The 27,805-nt window shown below is 36.8% G+C and overlaps 1 protein-coding gene and 1 long non-coding RNA gene across 2 annotated transcripts in view; one reads left to right on the top strand and one right to left on the bottom strand.

Moving 5' to 3' along the window:
- Positions 1 to 256: 256 nt before the first annotated feature.
- On the bottom strand, positions 257 to 17,607 carry LOC117599954 (uncharacterized). Its single transcript, XR_004580295.2, has 5 exons — positions 17,210 to 17,607; positions 6,774 to 6,865; positions 3,339 to 3,533; positions 2,727 to 2,905; positions 257 to 1,008 (listed from the first exon to the last, which is right to left on the bottom strand). It is a non-coding gene; the product is annotated as an uncharacterized LOC117599954 (long non-coding RNA).
- An 8,091-nt stretch (positions 17,608 to 25,698) lies between these two features.
- The window catches only part of en2b (engrailed homeobox 2b), an 8,047-nt gene continuing 5,940 nt past the window's right edge, over positions 25,699 to 27,805 (top strand). Inside the window, exon 1 of the mRNA XM_026941300.3 lies at positions 25,699 to 26,932. Coding sequence (XP_026797101.1) covers positions 26,521 to 26,932 — 412 coding nt within the window. The 5' untranslated portion in view covers positions 25,699 to 26,520. The remainder of the gene's footprint in view (positions 26,933 to 27,805) is intronic.

The following is a 27,805-nucleotide window of genomic DNA, read 5'->3' as shown; positions in this document are numbered from 1 at the left end:
AAGTTTCTATTCGAGTCACATGTCAATATGTAATACATACATCATACATACATCATACATACATCATGCATGCATCATACATGCATCATATACACATTATATATACATCATATACACATTATATATACATCATATACACATTATATACACATTATATACACATTATATACAAATGCTGCATATTTCCTGTATTGTGCCAAAAGTCTTGTATTTATTAAAGTCTTGTAATTATTAAAAGCAAAATGAAGCAGATTTTTATTTACAATAATCAAAAGCATAGTGCAGAATTATTGGCACCCTTCAGGAATGTGAGGAATGGCATGATACTGAGTGATGTTGAACATTATACACATTGTACAGTTTCATTATTTATCACAGTCAATTACAGTCCAGAGGTTCTTTGCTCATCTGGTGGAACCCTACAAAGTGGTTCTCTAACATAAAGGGTTCCAAGTAGAACCTTTTTTTTTTTTTGGAAAATAAGAGCCCTTAATTATCCAATTTTGATGCAATACTTTTTTTTTTAAAGTGAATTCTCTCTCTCTCACTCTCTATCTCTCTGTTTCTATCTGTATGTCTGTCTATCTTTCTCTGGTTCTCCTCTTTCTCTGTCATTCTGTCTCTGTCTGATTCTCTCGTTTTCTATCTGACTCTCTGTATGTCAGTCTCTCTCTCTCTCTCTCTCTCTCTTTTCTAACTGTCTGTCTGTCTCTTCTCTTTCTCTGTCTTTCTGTCTCTCTCTGATTCTCTCTGACTCTCTCCCTGTCTCTAAGTGGCTGCCAATTCAGTGTCTGAGAAAGACACACAGATTGAGAGACAAAGAAAGAGAGACAAGCAGAGAGAGAGAGAGAGAGAGAAAGAGAGAGAGAGAGAGAGAGAAAGAGGTTGGCATAGTTCCAGTTGTCTCACTGCGTGTCCATCCTGCTGTTCTGCGCTCTCAGTAACCTTCAGCTAATCTGTCCCTCTGTCCTTGTCCATCTTCTCCACTGCTGTCCGTTTCTCTCTTTACTGCAACATGACGAGAGAAATACGCATTCAGTAAATAAAATAAAGCTTACTGTGATAATTACAGCAGTGTAGAATAGTACACATTAATAATACACATAAACAGTGTCTCAGCATTAACACACTAAATATTAATGAGAACAAATCGTTGTCCTTCACTTGCACTGATGTTGATTAATTTCATTCAGATGCATATTTTAAATTGAATATTTATATTTAATGCTTTTTCTGGATTAAATTATTAATGATTTGATCTCTGAGTGTTCCAGTTTTCTTCCTTAAAAAACCAGGCCCTTTATGTGGACTAGCTCTTTAACGTACACTCTTAGAAAATGTAGAACCCTGAAAGGTTCTTCGCTTTCTAGAGAAACACTTTACAACAGAGTGTTTTTCTATCAGAAAGGGTTTAAAGTACGATCCTTTTTGGAAGCTAAGAACACTAAGTTATCCAGCGAACCCCTGAAAACTCCTTTTTTCTTGCGGGTGCTCCTCTTTGGCAGTGCTGGGATTTGACCTCACAACCTCCTGCCCTCTGTGTGTTAGCATGGCTAATATCAGGACAAATGAATCGAATATGTCATGTTCAGCATGATGCAAAGTAACACATCACATCACAGATCTGCTGTACGTTAATTAATCACGAATCCTGTAATATGTGACCTGCTACACTGATGTCAAACGATTATCACCGTTCCTGTCATCTCTACAGATCAGATTAAACGAACGGATAAAACATTGCACAGATGTCTAAAGTATAAATACAACGAATGCCAACATGAGGATTAGAATTACTGATCGCTCTAATTTCCATGTTTACAGATGAAGTGTAAAAGTCTGGAGTTAAATGACATGTTTATTAAATATCATGTTAGTATGGTGGATTATAATATGCACATAAATTTACATAGTGATGAATGTGTACAATTTGGGTTGGCAGGCGAGAAAAATAAAAACACACAGACAACCAAAAAAACAAAAAAAGCTTTATCAAAGCGTTGTTGAGTTCTGGCTTCTGATTGGTCAGAAGGTGTTGATTCATTTCCTATAACAGCAGCTCTGACAGTAGTGCAGCTGCAAATCACAGGTTTATATTAATGCGCTCTTTTTAATAAGTTATCGTTTCTATAGTAACAGCTCATTCACAGGGACGTGTACAGCGGACGCTCCACATAAACAAAATTAACAACATTTTATTTGTGTGTGGAGACTTTTATTTAACACTTCCAAAGAGAAGGAGTCTCCAGTGCCAGCGTTGGCTTCCTAAAGATAACTATTATTGTTTATTATTAATAAATGTAATGTGAATGAGAGCTTTGTCTGTGTTTATAAATAAACTCACTGATTGCGGCACCAATTTTTCATTAAGAGCAAAAACACCATCATTTTAAAGTAATTAACTCTACAAGCGTCTCCCGTGAGTGTTCTCTCTTTCAAAGTCCCCTACACAGGCTTCATTAATTTTGTTTGGGATTTAAGCACTGGATTCAGTCCAATTATTCAATCCCGTGACACACGGAGTGGGCGTGGCTTCTGAATCAGTCTGCCTTCAAGTCCTTCGCAGAAGTTCGTGTGTACGAGTTTGGAGGTTGTGATTATGATGTAGTGCGTCCTCAAGTGGTTTTGGTTGACATGACAAAAAAATGTACACTGAGAAAAACAGTTTTTGGGTAACATGAGCAAGACATTTAATTTAACAGGAAAATTTTGCACGTAAATCTTACCTCCTGCTGTAAGCGTCATGTTCATGTGAGCAGCCGCCATGACTTCTCGTTATTGACACGCCCCCGAACTTGTTCATAGACAGAAACGAGTTCCTGAGTCGTAATTATGGCATTGTCGTGTCATTCAACTGCGCTCACCTCATAATTATGATATTTCTGACTTGAAGGCAGCGTAAACTCTGAAAAGATGGTGGACATGAATGAGAAATTTTCCATAAAACGTGATTATTATACGTCCCAGACTTATCAGTATGCATTAAAATACATGTTCATGCATCAATCCTGCAGTCGATGAGGTAAATTCTGACAAATCACAGGATGCTGGTCATCTAAAGGTCAAAGTTACAGATCATAAAGCCAACTAGCCGTGTCTGAAAACTTTCACACACACACACACACAGAGAGAAGGAGAATGGTGTGATCTGTGAATTACTCTGCAGCGGGTAGCACTCAATTTCAGATTCAGACACCCCCACAGTTAACCTTTCACGCTGAGATTTCTGGGAGTTGCGCCAACTTTCCGAGCCAAGATGGCCTCCTGAGAGGAAGCTGCGCTCATAACACACAGCGTGAAAGCAGAGCCGAGCGCATAGCGTTGCTCCACTGGCTTACCTGCGGAGATCATGAGCCTGTTATCATCCACCTCAGGAGTCGGTTAATTATGGCGCCGCTCGAGGTGTTGATGAGGCCCTCTTCTTCCACCTTTTGTTGTTCAGATGTAGACAGAGCAGCGGGACGCTGAACTTCCAGAAAGGTCTCGACAGTCCAACTGTGTCCTACAACCAGGACTTGGAAACTGCACATGATCTGAAACAGAACAAATCCTGCATGACTTTAAACATTTACACGGATGGGAAGCAAGGTTAATGAGACATAAACCTTCTTTGGAAATAATTTATTGCTATTTTAAATCCATTAAAGGTGCAGTTGGTCATTTTTTTAAAGTGTTCCTAGACCTGCAATTATCCTTAAAAAGTCAAAAACGTAAAAATTAAAATTATTTACAGTATTGAGATGTAACAGATTTGGATATTCTCTTCATCTCAGGCTTTTGTTTACATTTTCTTGGCCCAGAAATTAGCTCCGCCCCTTTCAATTCACTACAGAGTGAGAGCTTCTCTTCTTTAAAAAGAAACTCACAAAGCTCATGTAGGTTAAATATTGAAGGTGAGGTGAGTTTGGGGAAAAGTGAAGGCCTGGTAATGTTTTTACTCTGATTGTGATTCACGTCTCAAGTCAGCAGAGAGCTTCATTACAAATCGCTCCTTTAATTAAAAAAGAATCCCGTGCATATAATAAACAACATCCTTAAATCTCTCAGTTTTTTTTTTAAATGAATTGGAAATACAGTTATGATGTCACTTCCTGTGTGTTTTTTCACAATTTATATTATTTCACAACCAGAATGGGAATAATTCATGAGCTGAGTAGTATTGTGAGAGACCGAGGAGGGTCTGTCTGTGATCTGCAAAGCAGTGGGCGTGTCTTTGAGCCCATTTAGAGACTTAAAGACACGCCCCTTAATAGGCACATTGTGGAGTAATAAACTGCTAATAATGTAATAACATCCTTATTCAATAATGTGATTCCATTTCTGCACATAATGTAGTAAGGAATTACAAATGTATATCATTTAAGACCTCATGACATTATGAGTCGAGCAATTTATTACGTTATCAACAGTTTATAGTTTATATTATATTTATAAAGTTTTATAACATTTGTGTTACCGCATTATGAATATAAAGTTGTAGTTTTTTTCTAGTTTTCATAAGTTACTCTATACTAGACAGCTAATGAGCATTGGTTATGGAACAGACACATATTTATATTTTTGCAAATCAATTTTTTTGTTCATATATTTATATCTGAATATGCTAATGACTTCCCATTTAAACATGTCCATATATGGACTCAAAGACACACCCACAAATGTGTAATGATATGTTTTGTTGATATATTACCTTTTTTTTTGTCAAAAAACACTTTTTCTGAATTAAAAACACCACATTTCACACACATTTGTCTCAAATAAAATCACACATAAATCACACATAAATCACATACCTACCTTTCTTATTTCTACTATTTTTTTAAATTCTTTTTTAGATTTTCTCTTCAGGAAATAAAATAATGTAAAATTCATTTCTCAGTACCACGAGGCCTTCAAGTTCAACGGCTTTTGGAAAATTAAATTAAAAGACTTAGTCCCTAAAGAAATGGAGAGCATATCATTAGGACAATTATACTTTAATAAAAGCACGTTAATTGAAAACCAAAATATGACCTGGTGGAGCAGCACGTCCTCCAACGTACAAAAAAACGGGGAAAAAATGGCCTTTGGGTTGATTTACAGTAGTGCTTACGTTGGGACCTAATCAGGAGATTATTATGATAAAAAAAAAAAAAAAGGAAAAAGAAACGGGGCAACTTTTTTAATTAGGGCAGTCATTCCTGAGAACAACATACTCTCAATGTGACAAGCGGAGAAGTGATAGACGGCTGCGAGGAAGGTATTAGTGCAGTTAACCTACATAAAAGAGGGACAGAGGGACAGCGTCTCATCTTATACACACACACACACACACACACCATGTGCACAAGATTATCAGATCAAACACTTTAATTTCAGAGAATAATAGACATTTGAACAGAAGAAAATAAACAAAACGTCCATATTTTCCTAATATGAAGATCATTTAGAAACACCGAGTTGCCACTTTATTAGCTTTCCTCATTCAGAACATGGAAACGAATTCAATATAAACATTTTTTAGACTATAAACCCCTAAACTTATCTCTCATCAACATATTCTTACATCACTGTAAGTCACACACACTTTTATAATAAGGTGTGACTCAATAAAAAAAACTCTTTTGCTTGTCTGTTTGGATAAATCACATAAATTTGATTAATCAGAGTGAAGCAAAAGCAAAAAAGATCTTTAAAAATAAAAAATAATACACATTTAAGTTGAAAACCATGAATGTATTATATTTATTTTGCAAACTGCAACGTTATTTACTTAATACTCAGCTCTAACCCCTTCTCTCAAAGTGAAGTCAGTGTAATGGACTTATAGTTATGACATCACTTCCTGGTTATTATTTTAAAACCTTTCTAAACAATTTTTAAAATGAAATGCAACTTTAAACATGAACGCAAATGCAAGATGAGTGCTTTCTTTCACTCCCTCCAGATGATCTGCACTGATGATGAGACAGACTTGACTAGTTTGAAACTTGATTTTATAAATAAAAATAAAATAAGGTTGCGATGTTGTCTGGCTCAGAAAGACGTTATTCACACCCAGATGTGCATCTTTTTACTTAAAGGGAGAATGCTTTAACAGCAGGAACAAGTCTAGGAGTTACTGTGACATGGTCAGACACAGTCTTACCAAAAAGCGAAGGACAAATCACGTGGAATAAAGAAAAAGAAGAGGCACAGATGGAAAAACAGGTGAACAGACTGCAAAGGGCTTAAATGTGAAGCAGAACCAGGGGGTCTGTGAATATTTTATTATATTACAGGGGTGAAGAATCTGGAAATCATTTTTTTAAAGCTACTATATTTATTAGCCGATTCGACTGATCACTTGAATCAAATGGATTTTAGCCAAATCTCAGAAACTCAGAAACAGAAGGTCTGTGATGGTGGTTTAAATGACGTGACTTTCATAAATGAAAGGTTTCATGTTTGCCTGTTGTTTCGTGAAATTCAGCTGTCACTCATTTTAGACCCTAAACACTTAATTAGTGTTAGTTTTTAATACACTCTCTCTTTACTACACACTTTCTCTTTAATTCACACTCCTTTATCTCATCAGGGGAAGTTCATCAAAAATAAAAGAGAGATTAAAAGCCAAGGACGATCAGCCACAGGGTTTAAACCACGTTCATTTGGTAAATCCGTGTGCAGAAATCAATTCGAGGAGAGAGAGAGAGAGAGAGAGAGAGAGAGAGAGAGAGAGAGAGAAAATGAGAGAACACTCAATATTTGACTAGTTTATATTCCTGAGACTTAAACATGAGATCAGATCTTACGTTTACAGATGTAGTTTTATAAGATGAAGCTCAGAGTAACAGTGTGGGTTCAGATCGCAGGTGTGGACGCTGAAGGAGGATCATCTCTGCACCTGTTCAGTCATGTGAAAGAGAGAAAAAAAACAAAAGGAGATTGTTAGGGGAAACAAACTGGGGTGAAAATCTTTAAAAAAATCTCAAACATCTGTATTTCTGAGATTTAAAGATGAGGACAAGTCAAAAGTCAGACATTTACTTGCTTTAATGAACAAATGGGGCATTAAAGATGACAAGATTATTCACCTTTAGCCTATAAATATCTAATCTAACACTTATATCACATCTCTAGATGCCACACACACACACACACACACACACACATTCATTAAAAAATGGTTAAAAAAACAGGAAAGGTTATAAAGTAGTCTGTAATATATGCGTTAAACCACATTATTATAAATCATAGTGCAGCAAAAGCAAATCTGATACCTGATGGAAATTTAATGTTTAGCTTGTTTAAACTCTGAGAAGTTTATTGACCTTAAGCTGGTTATCTCATAAATGTATCTTACACACAATACACCAGGGGTTCAAAAAAAATTGGCACCCCTTTAACCATAAAAAAACATTAACCCATACACCCCCAAGTACAGATTTAATTTATGAACATAATTCAACTATTTGACTACTAAAATATTCTAATATGAACCTCATTATGTAAATGTGCACAATAATATTTTTGCTAATCACTGAAGCCTGACACTTTATTATTATTATTATTATTATTATTATTATTATTATTATTATTATTATTATGTTTAGATTTGAGTTAACATAAGTTGACATTTTTGAGTTGTTGAAGTTCAGATTAAAGTCATTTAAGTCAAATAGGGTATATATGTATATATATATATATATATATGAATATGAATATATGAACTAGTAGAACTTAATAGTAGATATAATAACTTAAATTATATATGACCTGACTGAGTTTATAAAAATGTGGTGATGTAAGATGATGATGAGGATGAAACGTGTTTAAACAACAGTAACTGAGATAAATCTGAATGTAGGAATGAAAGCTAAAGATCAGAAGAGAAGCAAAACCTCATTATTCAGGTAGCATGTGCATCTGAGACATGGATTGGACTTGATAAATGAAAGATTATTTACATATTTTGATCATTTTTAGTCCTAACGAGGTCTTTATCTCACATCTCAATCTGCTTTATGATTTAACTGAGTAGAAAAGAAGAAGTTGTGAGGTTTATGATCTATCTAACGTTACAGCTACTTAAGGGAAATCACAGGTCTATACGCCACACACTGATGGCCACACTGAGTAAATGAAAAACTGGGATTATTCAGGTCATAACAAGCAGCATGATGTAAGTGAATCCTATATTTCTGTTATTGTGCGAGTAAAGTATCAGGTTGCGTTTGGGCCATTACCTAAATCCCCGTCTGAAAGGCTGCTTAAGGAGCTTAAGGGCCTCGGTGCTCATGAGCGGCCGGTGGAAAGCGGGCCGTTCAGCTCTGCTGAGCCTTTATGAAGTGGGTTAGGCCCGAGGCTCGCTAGGCCTCTTCGTCTCACCACGGCCCCTCTGCGACTCTCACAGCTGTAAGCGAGGAGAAGAAAAGGCTGGATTTCTTTCCGTCGTGCACTGCTGAACCCCCGGCTGCTCCCTGTGTCATTCAAAACAGGCCGCCTAACGAGACTGCTACTCCAAATAACCGAGACCGGTGTCATTCAAATCACTGACAAAAAACTGATATGCCATATAACTGGGGCTTGTTTCATTCAAATAAGTGACAAATCTCTGAGATTCCAGCCTGGAGGACAAACTGAGACGTTCTGCGTTCGGCGTGATTTTAGTTTGATTTTAATAATATTTAACCCTGAAATGCTTCAAATATGTAGGGTTATTTAAAGACAGAATGTTATTTACTCTTAGAAAAAGAGGTTCTTTAAGGGTTCTTTGTAAAGTTTGGATCCCGTTCTGATAGGGCATCACTCTGTTTTACATGGAGCCTTTAAGGGTTCTCGTACCGATGGACAAATGAAGAACCCTTAAAAGTTCTAGATTGGAGTGTAGAATATAAAGATAATATCACGATACCACTTTCTCTCTTACGATACTGATACCCCGAGTATCAGCCGATAATGAAACCCATCTGATATTGTTTTCTTTCAAAACTGCTAAGCTTTAAAAATGTTTTTTTTTCAGTTACACTCTTTCACACAAAATTCACTTACATTGTAAATATAATAAATGTAATAAAGTATAAATACAATAAAATCATTCCTAACAAAAGAAAAAAAAAAAAAACCAGTCGTCTCTTTATATGTAAACATTTGCAGTTCCAAAATCTTCCAAATCCAATTCTAACCTTCGCCATTGTTACAGGATCCGATATCTGATCCACCATTTTGTGCTGGTATCGACCCGGTACTGATCCTGGGTACTGGATCGTATTGGATCGGTGCCGTCTCTAGTCTATTTGATTCAGGATTTCTTCAATGTTACTTAATTAAACATTCCTGAATCTGTAAGTAAAAAGAAAATCACATGAAGCCACGTGTAAATAATCACGTGTAGTTTTTAGACACATTTTGTGTAGAGTACAGCGCAAGGGCTTTTATTTTTCACAAGTTTTTATCCACATGTTCATTTATTTTTGCATATGTACATATTGTTCACATGAGGTTGCTTTTTTTTGCGTAATCACACTAATCACATGTGAAATGGAGAATAATCTAATAAGATGAAAAAATTGTATATGTCAAAGATGCAATTGTTAATAATCTTAATATGCTGCTGAATTTTTTTCTTTGTAATTATGTTAATTTTTTTCTGTATTTGTGGGAGTAAACTCTGAGAGAAACAGAACTACAGAGAGCTCTGTAACACCATCACCTTTAGTTTAGTGCAGCAACACAAACACACACACATCACACACACACACACACACACACACACACACACTTCAGGTGAAGGACAGAGAGACAGAGAGACAGAGAGACACACACTGACTGACTGACTGACTGACTGATTTTTCTACTGATTTTGAATTTTTATTTGCTTTTAAGGCTTCAGTGTCTGACAGGTTTTGTTCCAAATAGAGTTTAAAACTAATCAAGTGCTGCTTTTTGAACATCACTACAGGAAAACCCAAGAAAAACAGAAAATATTTATACTGATACGTCTAAAATCTAAAATCTAAAAAAAAAATTTATATTTTTATTTATATTTATATTTACATTTATATTTAAACTGCCAGTAACAGCCTAAGAATAATTTACAAGGTGCTTTACAGACAATGAAGAATGAATAAAATGTAAAAATAATAATAATAAAAAAAAAAACAATCAGAAAAATAATAAAAAATATATAAAAGCAATCATCAGTAGGTACAAAATAAAATAAGAATAAAATTTAAAACAAATAAGAACAAAAAAATAAAATAAGAATAAAATATAAAACATGAAAACAGTAAAATGAAATTAAGTAAATAGAGTAAAGTCATAAGTCACATTAAGTCATAGAATACGGTGCAATAGATAAGAAAGATAAAACTGAATAAAAATAAAAGTTAAGCAGAACAGATAAGTGTTTAATCTCCTCTCACTGAGGAAGATATTCACCGTGTTTATTACGAGCTTTAAAAAAAACACTACTTGAAAAATGAGTTTTAATTTTTTTAAAGGTTTTCTGTACTGCATATCAACTGCTTCATCCATATTTTATCTGGGTGTGTGTTGGGGTATCTGGGTGTGTGTTGGGGTATCTGGGTGTGTGTTGGGGTTTTTTGGGTGAGTGTTGGGGTATCTGGGTGTATGTTGGGGTATCTGGGTGTGTGTTGGGGTATCTGGGTGTATGTTGGGGTATCTGGGTGTGTGTTGGGTTTTTTGGGTGTGTGTTGGGGTATCTGGGTGTGTGTTGGGGTATCTGGGTGTGTGTTGGGTTTTTTTGGGTGTGTGTTGGGGTATCTGGGTGTGTGTTGGGGTTTTTTGGGTGTGTGTTGGGGTATCTGGGTGTGTGTTGGGGTTTTTTGGGTGTGTGTTGGGGTATCTGGGTGTGTGTTGGGGTATCTGGGTGTATGTTGGGGTATCTGGGTGGTTATGTTGGGGTATCTGGGTGTATGTTGGGGTATCTGGGTGTGTGTTGGGGTATCTGGGTGGTTATGTTGGGGTATCTGGGTGTGTTTTGGGGTATCTGGGTGAGTGTTGGGGTATCTGGGTGTATGTTGGGGTATCTGGGTGTATGTAGGGGTATCTGGGTGTATGTTGGGGTATCTGGGTGTGTGTTGGGGTATCTGGGTGGTTATGTTGGGGTATCTGGGTGTATGTAGGGGTATCTGGGTGTGTGTTGGGGTATCTGGGTGGTTATGTTGGGGTATCTGGGTGTGTGTTGGGGTTTTTTGGGTGAGTGTTGGGGTATCTGGGTGTATGTTGGGGTATCTGGGTGTGTGTTGGGGTATCTGGGTGTATGTTGGGGTATCTGGGTGTGTGTTGGGTTTTTTGGGTGTGTGTTGGGGTATCTGGGTGTGTGTTGGGGTTTTTTGGGTGTGTGTTGGGGTATCTGGGTGTGTGTTTGGGTTTTTTGGGTGGTTATGCTGGGGTATCTGGGTGTATGTTGGGGTATCTGGGTGTGTGTTGGGGTATCTGGGTGGTTATGTTGGGGTATCTGGGTGTGTGTTGGGGTATCTGGGTGTGTGTTGGGGTATCTGGGTGTATGTAGGGGTATCTGGGTGTGTGTTGGGGTATCTGGGTGGTTATATTGGGGTATCTGGGTGGTTATGTTGGGGTATCTGGGTGTGTGTTGGGGTATCTGGTATCTGGGTGTATGTTGGGGTATCTGGGTGTGTGTTGGGTTTTTTGGGTGTGTGTTGGGGTATCTGGGTGTGTGTTGGGGTATCTGGGTGTGTGTTGGGTTTTTTTGGGTGTGTGTTGGGGTATCTGGGTGTGTGTTGGGGTATCTGGGTGTATGTAGGGGTATCTGGGTGTATGTTGGGGTATCTGGGTGGTTATATTGGGGTATCTGGGTGTGTGTTGGGGTATCTGGGTGTGTGTTGGGGTATCTGGGTGTATGTAGGGGTATCTGGGTGTGTGTTGGGGTATCTGGGTGTATGTAGGGGTATCTGGGTGTGTGTTGGGGTATCTGGGTGGTTATATTGGGGTATCTGGGTGTGTGTTGGGGTATCTGGGTGTATGTTGGGGTATCTGGGTGTGTGTTGGGGTATCTGGGTGTGTGTTGGGGTATCTGGGTGTATGTTGGGGTATCTGGGTGTATGTAGGGGTATCTGGGTGTATGTTGGGGTATCTGGGTGGTTATATTGGGGTATCTGGGTGGTTATGTTGGGGTATCTGGGTGTGTGTTGGGGTATCTGGGTGTGTGTTGGGGTATCTGGGTGGTTATGTTGGGGTATCTGGGTGTGTGTTGGGGTATCTGGGTGTGTGTTGGGGTATCTGGGTGTGGGTTTGGGGTATCTGGGTGTGTGTTGGGGTATCTGGGTGTATGTTGGGGTATCTGGGTGTGTGTTGGGGTATCTGGGTGTGTGTTGGGGTATCTGGGTGTATGTTGGGGTATCTGGGTGGTTATGTTGGGGTATCTGGGTGGTTATGTTGGGGTATCTGGGTGTGTGTTGGGGTATCTGGGTGTGTGTTGGGGTATCTGGGTGTATGTTGGGGTATCTGGGTGTGTGTTGGGGTATCTGGGTGTGTGTTGGGGTATCTGGGTGTATGTTGGGGTATCTGGGTGGTTATGTTGGGGTATCTGGGTGGTTATGTTGGGGTATCTGGGTGTGTGTTGGGGTATCTGGGTGTGTGTTGGGGTATCTGGGTGGTTATGTTGGGGTATCTGGGTGTGTGTTGGGGTATCTGGGTGTGTGTTGGGGTATCTGGGTGGTTATGTTGGGGTATCTGGGTGTGTGTTGGGGTATCTGGGTGTGTGTTGGGGTATCTGGGTGTATGTTGGGGTATTTGTAAAAAATAAACATGAATGAATTGTAAAAAGCTCATTACAGTTATGTTCTCTAAATCGCTTTTAAAGGTGCAGTAGATCCACATTTCCGGGTGGAAAACACACATTAAAGGGGCAGTAAGTAAGAGTTCCACCCCATAACGAGGAAAGGTAGACTTTAGTCCTTTTTCAGAGAAAGCGTGAGATATTACTACAGATATTTTTCCTCCTAAATCCATCACTTCAGTTTGTCCAGTGCAAATATTCACACTGAGCAAATCACGGTTTTTTAAAATAATAATAAGATTATTAATATTAATATTAGAAGTTGGACTACGTTAAACAAACCTGTCTGACTTTTTAAACTTTCCTTCTGAACACACACACACACACACACACACACACACACACACACACACACACACACATGGTCATGAAGACAGAGTGATACTGTCACAGTGAAGAAATAAGAAAATCAGCGAAGCGGAACTCGGGATTATTTTATATCTGAGCGCTAATGACTCATTTTAATCTCAGCTTTAAAATCCAATTTAAATGCATCCGGATTTAAGTGACACCGAACACACACTTTAAACATTAAAGCTTAAATGAGCTCCATGTGTGTGTGTGTGTGTGTGTGTGTGTGTGTGTGTGTGTGTGGGTGTGTGGGTGTGTGTGTGGACAAAGATTCATCTTAGAAGCTGTAGTTGAACTCCTTCAGAGTGAAAGTGTATTTTTATATTAATTAGAAAACTGATTTAAAAGTCAAAAGGGTTTTAATCTGTAATTCCATTTCATTTAGAAAGCAAACATCATCATCATCATCATCATCATCATCATCATCCTACAAGTGTGCAAGAACTTTAAAATAAAGTTTAAATAAAAGTAAAATAAATAAATAAATAAATAAATAAATAAAAGGTTAGTTACAAGTTTGCAGTTGTGACACCTGGGTCAATAAAATAAAATAAAATAAAATAGATAGATAGATAGATAGATAGATAGATAGATAGATAGACAAGAGTTTGTATCTGGGCTTGATTAAAAATAACAATAAAAGATAAAAATTAAATTAAAGTGAAAGTTGCTTACAAGTTTGCAGGTGTGACACTGAGCTTGATTAAAAAATAAATAAATAAAATAATTAGAATTTAATAAAATAAAAAGTTGTAATGAGAGTTTGCAGGTGTGACACTGGACTTGATTAAAAAATAAAATAAAATAATTAGAATTTAATAAAATAAAAAGTTGTGATGAGAGTTTGCAGGTGTGACACTGGACTTGATTAAAAATAATGATTAAAAATGAAAATAAAGTTATGAGTTTGCAGGGGTGACAGCAGGTTTTTACTGAAAACAGAAGAGAATAAAATGAAATGCACTCAGATTAAAGAGTTTAAAGAGTTTAATTGGTAGGAAGGTGTTTGATTTGGGAGATAAACTCCCCCGAGACGCCGGGAGGAGCGCGAGCCCCGCCTTCGCCCTGACCTTTACACGCGCTGACGTGTGACGTGGGTTTGCGGCCGTGAGCGCGCGCTGAAACTCAGCAACAGTTCTATTAATTTCTCTCTCTTTAAATGAAGAAAATTCCAGCGCAGGAGGAGAGAAGCGTGAAACCCGGTGTGTGCTGAGACACACAGACTGATCCTGCTGCACGAAGGAAGGTGTGTGTGTGTGTGTGTGTGTGTGTGTTCTTGGCCTGGCTTTATTAAATGACCTCACTCACAGCAAGCTGATTTTCTCTCTCTCTCCCTGTCTTTCTGTCTGTCTGTCTCTCTCTCTGTCTTTCTTTCTCTCTCTCTCTGTTTTTCTCACACTGTTTCTCTCTCTCTCTCTCTCTCTCTCTCTCTCTCTCTGTCTCCCTGTCTTTCTTTCTCTCTCTCTCTGTTTTTCTCACACTGTTTCTCTCTCTCTCTCTCTCTCTCTCTCTCTCTCTGTCTCCCTGTCTTTCTTTCTCTCTCTCTCTGTTTTTCTCACACTGTTTCTCTCTCTCTCTCTCTCTCTCTCTCTCTCTCTGTCTCCCTGTCTTTCTTTCTCTCTCTCTCTGTTTTTCTCACACTGTTTCTCTCTCTCTCTCTCTCTCTCTCTCTCTCTGTCTCCCTGTCTTTCTTTCTCTCTCTCTCTGTTTTTCTCACACTGTTTCTCTCTCTCTCTCTCTCTCTCTCTCTCTCTGTCTCCCTGTCTTTCTTTCTCTCTCTCTCTGTTTTTCTCACACTGTTTCTCTCTCTCTCTCTCTCTCTCTCTCTCTGTCTCCCTGTCTTTCTTTCTCTCTCTCTCTGTTTTTCTCACACTGTTTCTCTCTCTCTCTCTCTCTCTCTGTCTCCCTGTCTTTCTTTCTCTCTCTCTCTGTTTTTCTCACACTGTTTCTCTCTCTCTCTCTCTCTCTCTCTCTCTCTGTCTCCCTGTCTTTCTTTCTCTCTCTCTCTGTTTTTCTCACACTGTTTCTCTCTCTCTCTCTCTCTCTCTCTCTCTCTCTCTGTCTCCCTGTCTTTCTTTCTCTCTCTCTCTGTTTTTCTCACACTGTTTCTCTCTCTCTCTCTCTCTCTCTCTCTCTCTCTCTCTCTCTCTCTGTCTCCCTGTCTTTCTTTCTGTCTCTCTCTCTCTCTCTCTCTCTCTCTGTTTTTCTCACACTGTTTCTCTCTCTCTCTCTCTCTGTCTCTCTCTCTTTCTCCCTGTCTTTGTCTCTCTCTCTCTGTTTTTTTCTCACACAGTCTCTCTCTCTCTCTCTCTCTCTTCCTTTTAGTTTTCAGTTAAAACTCGACGTTAAAGAACGCCCGGCTTGTGACGTCATCGTGCGACAGCCAATTAAAAAAAGCGCACACCTGTTCACTCTTACCTGTGTGTACACGCGCGTGAGGTCGCGTTTATAACGGCAGCATTTCTCCTTCTGTCTCTAACTGTTCACGGCTTCTTCTTCTTCTTTTTTTTTTTTTATATATATATTTGGCAGGGTTTGTGAAATTCTTACAAAATAAAAAAAAAATAAACCCTTTCATAAACAACACATTTAAAATAAATAAATAAATATTAAGAGCAAAAATGGGGATAAAACAAATCAGTGTACACAAAAAGTGAACTCTCAGTGAATAAACAAACAAACAAACAAACAAGAAAACAGAAACCAGTGACGCTTCTACACTAATAATAATAATAATAATAATAATAATAATAATAATAATAATGACATCCTATTTTAAATAAATAAGTAAATCTTTATAATATATATTTTAAAAACAGCATTTCATATAGAGTAAAATAAATGAGTAGAAATAAATATTGCTTTATTTCTATTAGCAGTAAATAAAGCAATAGAGAGATTAATTAGATAAAAAGACGGAGTGAAATTTGATCTTTTTTTAACTGAATAATTTTGGGAGGTTTATGAGGCTTTTTCTAAGATTATATTCTATAGTGGAAAATAAAACGAGTGATTTAGTTTGTATTTAGTTTTAAACAATTTTGGAAAATCAGAGGTGATGAATTTGCTTTGGTTAATAAATGACCTTTTTAATTAAAATGTATTAATTAAGGTTTCAGTGCAGAAAAAAAAAGCTTTTAACTTTCACAGATCTGTTTCTTTAAATGTATTTAAACTGAATTGTATCTGAGGTTACACCTCTTCATACATTTTCGTAAATAAAGTGCTACATTTTTTAATGTTGGAAGTTTTATAATTGCAATAAAAATCGGAATAAAATGTATTGTGATGTGAGAACTGATCAGTCTGACGTGGTTTAGAGAGCAGGAAAGGAAAAAGGAAAGAAGCAAGAATTTTTAAGACTTTTTCAACTCATTCAGATGTAAGTTTATGAGGTGAATAAATTCATGTTTACGGGGCAGAAGACAGACAGACAGACAGACAGACAGACAGACAGACAGACAGACAGACAGAGAGACAGACAGAGACATCCGGTGTGTCCTGCTCGCTAGTCTGCGATGGTTTATGGATCATACAGACTCAGAGAAAATAAAATCTGAATTAAAATCTGAAATAAAATCATCCAAACTCGAATACAACCTCGAATCTATCACATATCTGTGTGTTTTTTAGAAAGAGTAAAAAAAAACACACACACACACAAAGAAAATGAGCTTGTAATACCTGGGAAAGCTCGCGCATGCAGGTGTGTGTGTGTGTGTGTGTGTGTGTGTGTGTGAGATCAGGTCTGAGTCATGTAGCTAACACAGTGACCTCACAGATTTGTTTAGTTTCTGTAAAAAGCAGTTGGTGTGAGTTGATATTTCAGCACTTAGCGTTATTTTCTGTGTGTAAAATAAACAGATCATGATTCATAAATATGAAGATAAAGTAAAAAAAAAAAAAAAACTATTTCATGTTAGAGAAACTCAGTCAAGCACATTCCAGTTGAAGTAATAAATTTAGATCATTTCGAGGCGAACAGAATGATGTTAATGGTTAAAGAGGAAAAAAAGGAAAAGTGTAAAGAAAAGAAAAGGAAAATATTTTGTTTTTGAAAAAAAAAAAACTTACTGATGAGGTGTGATGTGGTGGTGAAGAGGTTTTACTCCCTGACGTGTTGATGGTGTAGATGAAGGACAGGAGTGATGTGGTGTGATGTCCCTCCTCCTCACACACACACACACACACACACACACACACTCCTCTTTCACACTCCAGCATCTGGCTCGCTCATTATCGCGGAACAAAAAGCGGAGGAGACAGGCCACTTCCTCTGCGCCATGAAGCTCAGCTCCATATTCATCTCCACTGCATTAATAAAGATGTCGGACTGATGCTGAAGCCAAAAGTCATGCACACACACACACACACACACACACACACACACTCACACACACACACACACACACACACACAAACACTTCCTCTAAACATGAACTCGTGAGCTCTGATTCGTCTCTGTGCCTCATTCTGACATTGCAGCAAACTTAATAATAATAATAATAATAATAATAATAATAATAATAATAATAATAATAATAAAAATAATAGTAATAATAATAATAATAAAGTGACATCACGTGAAAAAGAAAGTATTCATGTGAAAAAAAAAACATCTCAAAACACTACACTGTACTACACGTGAAAATAAACGAATCTTGTGAAACAAAAATCACGTGAAAATAAAATCACGTGGTATATTTATGAACATAAACGACCTGTCTGAGGACGACGTGTAAACAACAAATGAGAAAAAAAAAAGTCACGTGAACATACAAACACGTGAACGCGTTACATATACATACACGTGACAATGAATGAATTATGTGTACAAACAAACAAACAAACAAACAAATGATTCATGTGTATAGAAAGCATGTAAAAAAATAAATAATAGAAATAAAAACGCCTTCAGAAGTTTAAATATAACATGTGAAATGTCTAAAAGTCTAAATTTCTCGTGTGCATCGTGATTAGATGTGAAGTTTGTGTGAATTTTTGTGATTATATTTCGGATAATAAAGAATAATAAAGAATAATAAAGAATAATAATAATAAAAATAGAGAAATAGTTCACAGGTCAGTGAAGGATCCTGGACTCTCTGGTGGAACTGACACTTTTTTTAAAAAAAGCTGCTAGAAAAATATTATTCATCATGATTCCGTGAAACAATCCGTTTTAGTTTGAAAGTGGAAGATTCTTTTACAATTCTGTGTTAGTTTCAGACTAAAAAAGTGATTTATAACCTTCACATTTCCTCCTGAGAGCATGAAGCTGCAGAGATTATAGATTTAATACCTGATACCTGAGAAAGCAGGTGACGTCCTCAAACCGGAAGTAGTCTGTTAAGGAGAAAAGGTAGAAAGTGACGTCAGGATCTGGGGAAAAATGATGTTCTTGTAATGTGAATATTTATGATGCGAGAAGACGAAATAAATGGTGAAATAACAATCCAGTCACGTGATCTTTAAAGAAGCTCCAGATAACGTTTTCTCGCACTGTTTCCTGCTTTCATTGCTCTGGTGTCTCTCTCTTTTCTTTCTGCAGATATCTCACTAGCTTCTGCTGAACTGGGAAATAAATAAATATAAATGTAAATGTAAATGCATCATCAGTCGCTACAGGAAGTGAGGACATGAGCGGATGTTGTGTCACCATGTTCTTTGACTTTAACCTTGAATGATTGAGAAGGTGAAAGAAAAAGAAAAGAAAGGAGAAGAAACTCTTTTGACGGAGCGGGATTTTCCATTTTCTGTGATCACTGAGCGTTACCGTGTGTATTGTGTGTGTGTGTGTGTGTGTGTGTGTGTGTGTGTGTGTGTGTGTGTGTGTGTGTATTGTGTGTGTGTGTGTGTGTGTGTGTGTGAGGCGCTGATGCCTGACCTCGGACACACAAAAGCAAAAAAAAAAACTTTCCCTAAACAACAAGGAGAAAAGCTTTCATTCCTGCTTTCCTTCACACTCTGCCTTTTTTTCTGCTTTCATGCTCTACAGACTACACACACACACACACACACACACACACACACACATTTATTTAAAACCTGCATCTTGACCAGTAACTCTTTAAGATATAATTAGAGTCTAATTATAATATGGAGTCACGTGCGCTCAAAATGGCGGCTATAATCTGATCTATAATCTATAATAATTTACAACATTCTGACATTTTATATCGTCGTGTTTATCTTCTGTAATCTCGTGTTGCTCAGATCACATACTGCTCAGGCCTTGTGTTTAACTTCCTGTCTGAGTTTCAGTGAATTTAAAGTCAAATCATTTTTATTGCAGATATTATACTGTAGCTACAATCATGTTTTTAAAACACTCCTTTTTTAAATTATAAAGCAATTTTAAAATAACAGAAGGTTGAACAAATGATTTTAGGCCACACAATTAAAACATTGCTAAACATATTGTTTATACAAACACAAAATATGACACAGATTTAAAGTCCCACTGTTTAGAATATTGTAGAATATTTCAGAAGGCTAAAGAAGATTTTTTCATTTTCTTGTTATTGGTGTGAACATTATTATTATTATTATTATTATTATTATTATTATTATTATTATTAATAGTAGTAGTAGTAGTCGTAGTAGTAGTGGTGTATTTATTCATTTATTTATTTATTTATTTTATTTTATTTATTTTATTTTATGACATGTTTGAATCCGCCACATTTGCACAAAGTACTTAAAAACTTTTTTTTTTAGCACAAAATCAGTGGAACTGCGCTTTACACATCGATCACTGATTCCAGTACCAATGGTTCCAGTTCCAGTCACATGATCAGGTTGGGTACCAACAGGAACTAATGCAGCTCAGGGGGCGGGGCCAGCACCACTGTCCGATTACGTCAGGCTAGTTTGCACAAACACAGCTGAAAACATTACATCCTCTGATCTTACTCTTAACAAGTGACAAAAAAAAGTGTAGAACTTAAAGAGAACTTTATATCATGTATGAAGAGAATGCAAAGGCTGCAGACACCTTCAGAGAATTTCAGTCTGAGGTCCTGAAAATGATTTTCTGCTCTGTTCTGTTGGTTCAAGCAGCTCTAATGGGTTCTAATCATTATTTTAGAAAAAGAGGATGATCTAAACAGAGAGAGAGAGAGAGAGAGAGAGAGAGAGAGAGAGAGAGAATCTGACCCCGCCCCTCACCCTGACTCTGTTTGTCATTTACGTACGAATTCTTACAAACCTACAAGCGTAATTACACTTAACACACACTCATGCTATTAAACACAAATCTGTCTAAAAGATACAGATGGAAAAAAAAAAAAAAAACATCTCCACGCTCACTTATTGCTCAGCAGCTGGAACATCTGGCTGCGGTTCTGTTTTAGGCAATTTTTACTATAATTAAACTTTTTTTAAAAAAGATGGAAGATAAAATAAAACACGTGACCTGTTGCTGATCCACAGACCGACTCTGCACCTTGTAATGAAATGATTTTTATAAGGAAATTCATATTAAAGTTAGACTTATTAAAGAGAAATCAGCAGCTTTTATGACTTTATGCTTTAAAGGCGGGTCAGATGCAGATGTTTGGACAGACTGGTCCTAATGATCACATGATCTCTGTGAAAAACACGCACTTTTAAAAAGATTAAACTCATATAACACAAATTTACTCAAGAACACGAACTAATCGGAAATGTAAAGGCTGTGATGAGGTAAAGGCGGGGTTATTAGAAATTTCTATATATAATATATAAAATGTATGATATATATGCCGTACATTTCCGAGTGTGTGTGTGTGTGTGTGTGTGTGTGCTAAAGCCCAACAGGAAGTCGGGGTGATGCAGTGTGACCCCGATATGAGAGCCTCTGAATGGAGTCGCAGTCTGAGCTCTGTGATCTGCGAGCTGCTAAAAAAAAGCCCAAATCCCTTCTTTACTCCGAGAGGAAAACACAAATTAAACCCGGCTTTCACTTCTTTTTTTTCTTTCTTTCTTTTCTTAAACGCAGATTTGAGTTTGCTTTTGTTCTTCGGTTGCTGTGAATTTCTGTCCAAGTTTTTTTTTTTTTTTTTTTTTTTTTTTCGGGCCACATTTTTAAAATTAAAACCACAAACTTATGACCATGTTCAGATTTTTACCGAGTGAACTGAGCTTGATGTGAGATTAAAAAGCCTCTTCATGAGGCTTACATTAAGGCATAAAAAGCCTAAAAGCAACAAGAAGAAAAAAACAAAAAAAAAACAAAAAAAACAAAATGAGAGTGAAAAGTCGCAAAGTGACGTTAGTATTCATCTTATTGTTAATGCACCGATAATACAGAGTTTATATGGTGTGTGTTATGGTGTGTGTTGGTGTATAATAGTGTGCATTATGGTGTGTGATTATAGTGCAGGTGGTAAAGTGTTAATCCTGAAGAATTTCTCTCGGATTAAAGAGAGTGGATCTAATTACCGCGACAGAGTTTAAAGTTTCTACAACAAGCCGTGTTATGGCTGTGAGGGAAACATTAATGAGGAAAATTAAAACCTTTTCTAAACAGACACTTGCTTTAAAATCTGCAGTGATATGATTACATGCTCAGTTATAATAATAATCAGGATTATCAGCAATGTGAACGCAACCAGATTATGATTATAATATAAACAATGTGCATCTCGCAGAAACGTGTTTAAAAAAAAAATCTGTAAAAAGTCATCAAAATTCTAAATGTAGAATATAATAATAATAATAATAATAATAATAATAATAATGGCTGCTCAATACACTCCATTATATAATTATTTTAGGCTTTTTTTTGTCTTTTGGACTCTGTGATTCTTATTTTCAGAGAAATACAGGCACAGAAAAGATTTACATTATTAATTAGAGAACAAAAAGAAAATGCAAAAAAGAGCGAAAAGGACATGCAGATGTATTTATTAGCAGATAAAGTCTCTCATCAGGACTCAGAATGTGCTTTCCTCTTTTGGAAATTAATTTGAGGTGAAAATGGATTTTATTTTGATTTCTTTCTTTTAATTGTTTATTTTGATTCCCAACAAACAATAAACACAAAAAGGTTACAATTTTACTCCATGTGTGTGTTTGTGTTTTCTAAAAGTAGACAGATTATTTGACTACTTATTGAACACTGAGCTGTAAAACTTGATTTAACCCTTTATGCTTAGAATTTTCCGTTTTCTGTTACACTGATATTAGAAAGTGAGAAGTGGAAGTTCAGGTGGAAACTTCTGCTGCTCCTTAAAGACTGTTTAAAAGGTTTTTATTAATTAAAATGTCTCGTTTGTGAACATCTCAAGCTACAGCAGGCCACATTTCAGAGCAGTTTCAGTGCATTTAGACAGAAGGGATTTCTAAACAGCTTGTGTCACTTCCTCCAGAGTCCTGCTGAAGGTCACACACTCGCAGCTCCATCATGTGTGTAGAAGTTTTCATTGTCAATCAGCTGCATAGGAACATTAACACATCCTGTGTGACTCAGATTAAAATGGGGGTTTAATCTCAGCATGAATCTGCATTAAGTTACTGTAAATTGGTTAATATGCTATAGCTTTATAACCAGGATGTACATGAGCACTGTATAACCATGACGTATGATATATGACCAGTATATAACCATGATACATGACCACTTTATTACATTTTACACGATGCATTTGTAATGAATGGCTGCGGCCGGGGATTAGCTCGCGCCTTTTATTTTAATAATGAATCATTCTCGGCTGCGTCCTTTCTCATTACAGTTCACGACACTTTGCTATACAAGCTAATTAAAGTGTTAAGTCTTGTAGTGTTGAGCTAACACCAGCGGTGTTGAATTTCTCTCTCAGATCCTGTCAGATTGTCAGAATCAGAAATTTATTTGCCAAAATGCACAGGTCGCAAAACCAGCGCGCGCAATCAGAGGAGGAGAGGAACCCAGGAGGAAGTTCCAGCAAGCGGTGGAGCTGCTAATTCAGCAGTGTGCACTTTTTTTTGCTGCTTGTGCATTTTGTAGGCTGTGTATTTCTCATCATGCATGGTGTGTGTGTGTGTGTGTGTGTGTGTGTGTGTGGGTTTCATTTGGCCGCTGTTGGTGCGCATCACTGGTTTCTTTTAAAGCGCCACCAGCAGCGTGCAGGCCGCTCAACCCCGCATTACTCTGCGCTGGAGTGTGACGGCTCTTCATACACCTTTTAAAACTGCTGAAGTGAAATAAATAAAACAGCAACGTGGATTTCATAACTTAAGCTTTAGAAGACCTCAGGAGTCACTCCGGCTCGTTAATAATGAGGGTTTATAACCGGAGTGTGTTAGGTGTGTTACTGCATGTATAATATGTTTATTATGACCAACAGGCTATGAGATGATATGGTGTGAAGGACCAGTGTGACATGACGTAAGATCAATTCATTATATATTACCAGTGTGTCATGACCATTAGGTTATAACAGAACTGTGTCATAACAGACATTACCAGTTATATCACCAATATTTTACACCATAAATATGTTACTCCATGACATTTAACCAAGGCTTTAAAAGCTTGCATAAGATATCATTTAGAAAGCTGTGATTATATTCTACATTCTCAAGGTTCTTCATGTTCATTATTCACTGCCAGGTTTCACAAGTGTACTGATGGAAATACTGATGGAAATCTGGTTAAATCTACAGCTGTGTTCCACATCTGCACTACTACATTTAATTTCACTTATTGTATTTTATATTTTATATTTTGAGTGTGTATGTGTTGTATCTTGCTACTGACCATGCTGCTGTAACACAAGAATTTCCCTCATGGGATCAATAAAGTCTATCTATCTATCTATCTATCTATCTATCTATCTATCTATCTATCTATCTATCTATCTATCTAAAATGCACCAATATGTTAATATGGCTCACATGTCATGCCATATTAAGCTATATACAACTAATATACAACTAATAATATGTTACACCATATGACCAATATGGTATATGACCATAATGTATGGACCATGTGTGTGTGTGTGTGTGTGTGTGTGTGTGTAAGTTTTTTATCATTAATATGTTATGACATAAGGCCAAGCCCTTATAACGCTCTATAGCCTCTAAAGCCTGACCAGTGCCTTAGTATAGATCACATGTAATGACATATGACCGGTATATACAGTCAAAATGTTTACACCAGTGTGTAAGAACATACATAACCAATGCATTTTATCACTGATGTGTTATAACATATGACCAAGACTTCCTAACGCACAAGCTTATCCGTGATCAATAACCTCTGTTAGTCCAATACATCATAGGACAAATATATTATATGATCAAAATGTACACACTGGCGTGTAATAACATACACAACTAATGTGTTTTATATAATGACATATGAGTAATATGTTAAGCTATATACGAGCAATAAATTATATGACTAATATGTTATGATATTTGACTAATATATGACTAATATGTTATATGATCATGCTGTATGGACCAATATGTAATAACATATAATAAACGATCGCTAATGTGTTATGACATGTAGCCAGGACTTTATAACACTTTACACGTGATCTATATGTTATATGACAAATATGACATATGACCCAGAAACTATATACGAATCGTGTTCAAGTCTTGTTCACGTGTCATAACACATTAGTAATATTACATATGACTTTATAACACTTTATACATAACCAATGTGTTAATATGGCTCACATGTAATGACGTACAACATATATTAAGCTATATATGATAAATAATAAATAATTTAGGTGGCACATATGACTGATATGACCAATACGTACACACCGGTGTGAAATAAACTATATGATCACTGCATTTTATCCCCTAATGAACTGTGACATATAACGCACTATATGCTCTATATGACCACTATGGTAATATAGCTCACATGTCATGCTATATGACTAACATATTAAGTTATACACGACCAATAAGTTATATTACATTTATGTTATGATCAATATGCATGGAGCAATGTGGAATAACATCTATAACCAATACGTTTTATTACTAATGTGTTACGACATTTATACTGTACTAAGGACTTTATAAGGACTTTATAATGCCTTATATGTTGTATGGATCACATTTAATATCATGGATAAAGATAGATAGATAGATAGATAGATAGATAGATAGATAGATAGATAGATATCAAGCTCTATACTTATGACCAATAAGTTATATGACAAATGTTACATATAACACATATTAGTCATCTACATAAGGAGTTATTAGTGATATGACCAAAGCGTTATAACGCCCTCTATATGACCAGTGTGTTATATGGATCACGTGTAATGACATATGGCCAATATATTCAGCTTTACATGACCAATATGTGACATATTGGCCAAAATCTGATCATTATATTATGACATCATAGACTATATGATAAATATGCTAACCCTGAGTCTAGATTAGATCACTGATTTAGCTTTGAATATATTAAACCTAGTTGATGAACCATTTATCATATGGTCAATATGTTATGACACGTGACAAATATGACAATTAACCTTTGACTTGTCACCAGTATATGAATATGTTGCTTGCATATGTATGATGATGTATTATTTATAGGATTATAGATAAATGACCAATATATGACTAATGCTATATTATGGTATAACATTGCTAATGAGTGAGCGCGAGGATTCGCTTAGCTAATTTCTCTTTATTATTAGAAGTCTCGTGCTAATCACCTGAACGCAGCGCGAGCCTGTAGTGTATGCTAATTTAATTCATGGCTTTAGGTTCCTGTAGCTTTAAATGATGGAAACTAGGCGAGGCTGAGCTGCTGTCACTTAGCGGAGTCACCGGCACACGTGACACAAATGGCGTCTCCTTATTGGTAGGAGGCACGTGTCTAGGATACGGGAGTGCGACGTCACACGGGAGTCTCGTATTAAAAATAAGAACAAAAAAAAATCCGTAGTGAAAGTATTTGAGAGCCAGTTGGCAGCTCTTTATTTAGCCGTTATTTGCTCACTGAGGCGCGACTACAGCACCGGCTCCTACAGCGGCCTTATTATTACTATTATTACTCCTGCTCTTATTAGCAGCATCTCTTTGGCTTAATAATAACATTCCTGCAATATTATTAAGAACTACTTCTTGGAGCTCGTTGTGGAATTAAAATCTATAATTATGTTTTTTCTTTGTGCGCACAAGAAGCGCTCGGGTGGCATTTAATATCCAGAAAAAAGATTTTTTTTTCTGTCTCTCATTTTACTGTCGTTCACTTTTTTTTTTTTTTTTTTTTGAACTGAAGAAAAATATATATATATACATATACAGAAGAGGAAATTATTTAAACAAAAAAAAAAAAACAAATCAAAAACAAAAACAAAACCCTGGAAGTCGGGAGCGCTCGCCTGCGTGCGGGAGAGAAAGGGGTTAAGGAGAGTTTCAGGATGGAAGAGAAAGATCAGAGCAGCAGAGATGCAGGAGATGAATCCAACCGAGCCATCCTGCCTCTGCTCGAGCCTCCCGGAAACCTGCACCGGATCACCAACTTCTACATCGACAACATTTTGCGCCCGGACTTCGGACGCAGGAAAGAAAGCGCCGCCGCAGTCAACGCCACAGAGCGCAGCGACATCAACGCGTCCGGGAGAGAGAACCGGTGTCCTTCAGAGGCGGGGACCGACACAGAGCGAGCAGGATCACCGGGGACGGGGGAAGGAGCATCAAACCCCGCCGTCAGCGGCTCGAAGCCCGGGGCGGAAAGCGGCGCGGATCAATGCGCAAACTCGCCCAATAACCAGCCGATGCTGTGGCCAGCCTGGGTTTACTGCACCAGATACTCGGACAGACCCTCATCAGGTCAGAGTTCATTTCGGAAATATTCTACTCAAAATAATAATTATAAGATTTATTTATTTATTTATTTATTAATATTATTATTTTTATTTATTTATTTATTTTTTGCACGAGATTAAACACATTACGAACAAAATATTACACTGAACCATACATTTATTACACATTAACCTCTAGTGCATCTGAGGTCAAATTTATATAAAGATTATATAAAAGTATATATTACAGAACAAAATCATCTTTTGAAGTTTGCTTGCATGAGTTTACATGCGTTTCTTTGATGTAAATAAGACGACGAACAAAAATATCCGAAAAAATCGGGAGGAAAAAAAACTTCCGTTAATAACAAAGTCACACACTTCACAGGCAACAATTAGGAATATGCTCATTCTGTTTTAACCATCCTGAGCTTTACTGAGTTTACTCCGAAAACAAAAAACAGCCCAGAAGCTTGGAAAGACCTTTTAAATCATTATGTGGGAAAAATTAAAAAAAAAAGAAAAGAAGAAAAGCCCGATTCGGCCCCGAAGCTGCGGTTCAGCTCGTGTTTATTGTCGGATCAGAGAGGTTTCTGCACCTGCTCTGCTTCTCTTCCGTGTCTGACTTCATATTATTCATGATTCCTAATTTCTAAAATCATAAGGTTTAAAGATTAAAACGAGCAAAAATTTAAAATCACACACCGACTCAGGATTAAAGATGATCTATACATTTATGTAAATCATTATGCAGATAAATTTTATTAGGTTTTAAAATGTTTTTTTTTCTTCGTAGTAATCAGACTTGATGTCCAGCGACAGATTTTACAGAAAAGAAGATAATAAAGTTATTTTGCACTGAGTTTCTCCGAGTCTTTATGAAATATTATGAACATAA

The sequence above is a fragment of the Pangasianodon hypophthalmus genome, chromosome 21 (assembly GCF_027358585.1).
Source record: "Pangasianodon hypophthalmus isolate fPanHyp1 chromosome 21, fPanHyp1.pri, whole genome shotgun sequence".
Classification (NCBI taxonomy): Eukaryota; Metazoa; Chordata; class Actinopteri; order Siluriformes; family Pangasiidae; genus Pangasianodon; species Pangasianodon hypophthalmus.
Note: the sequence above shows the minus strand (reverse complement) of the source record. Positions and strands in the feature narration are given on the sequence as shown.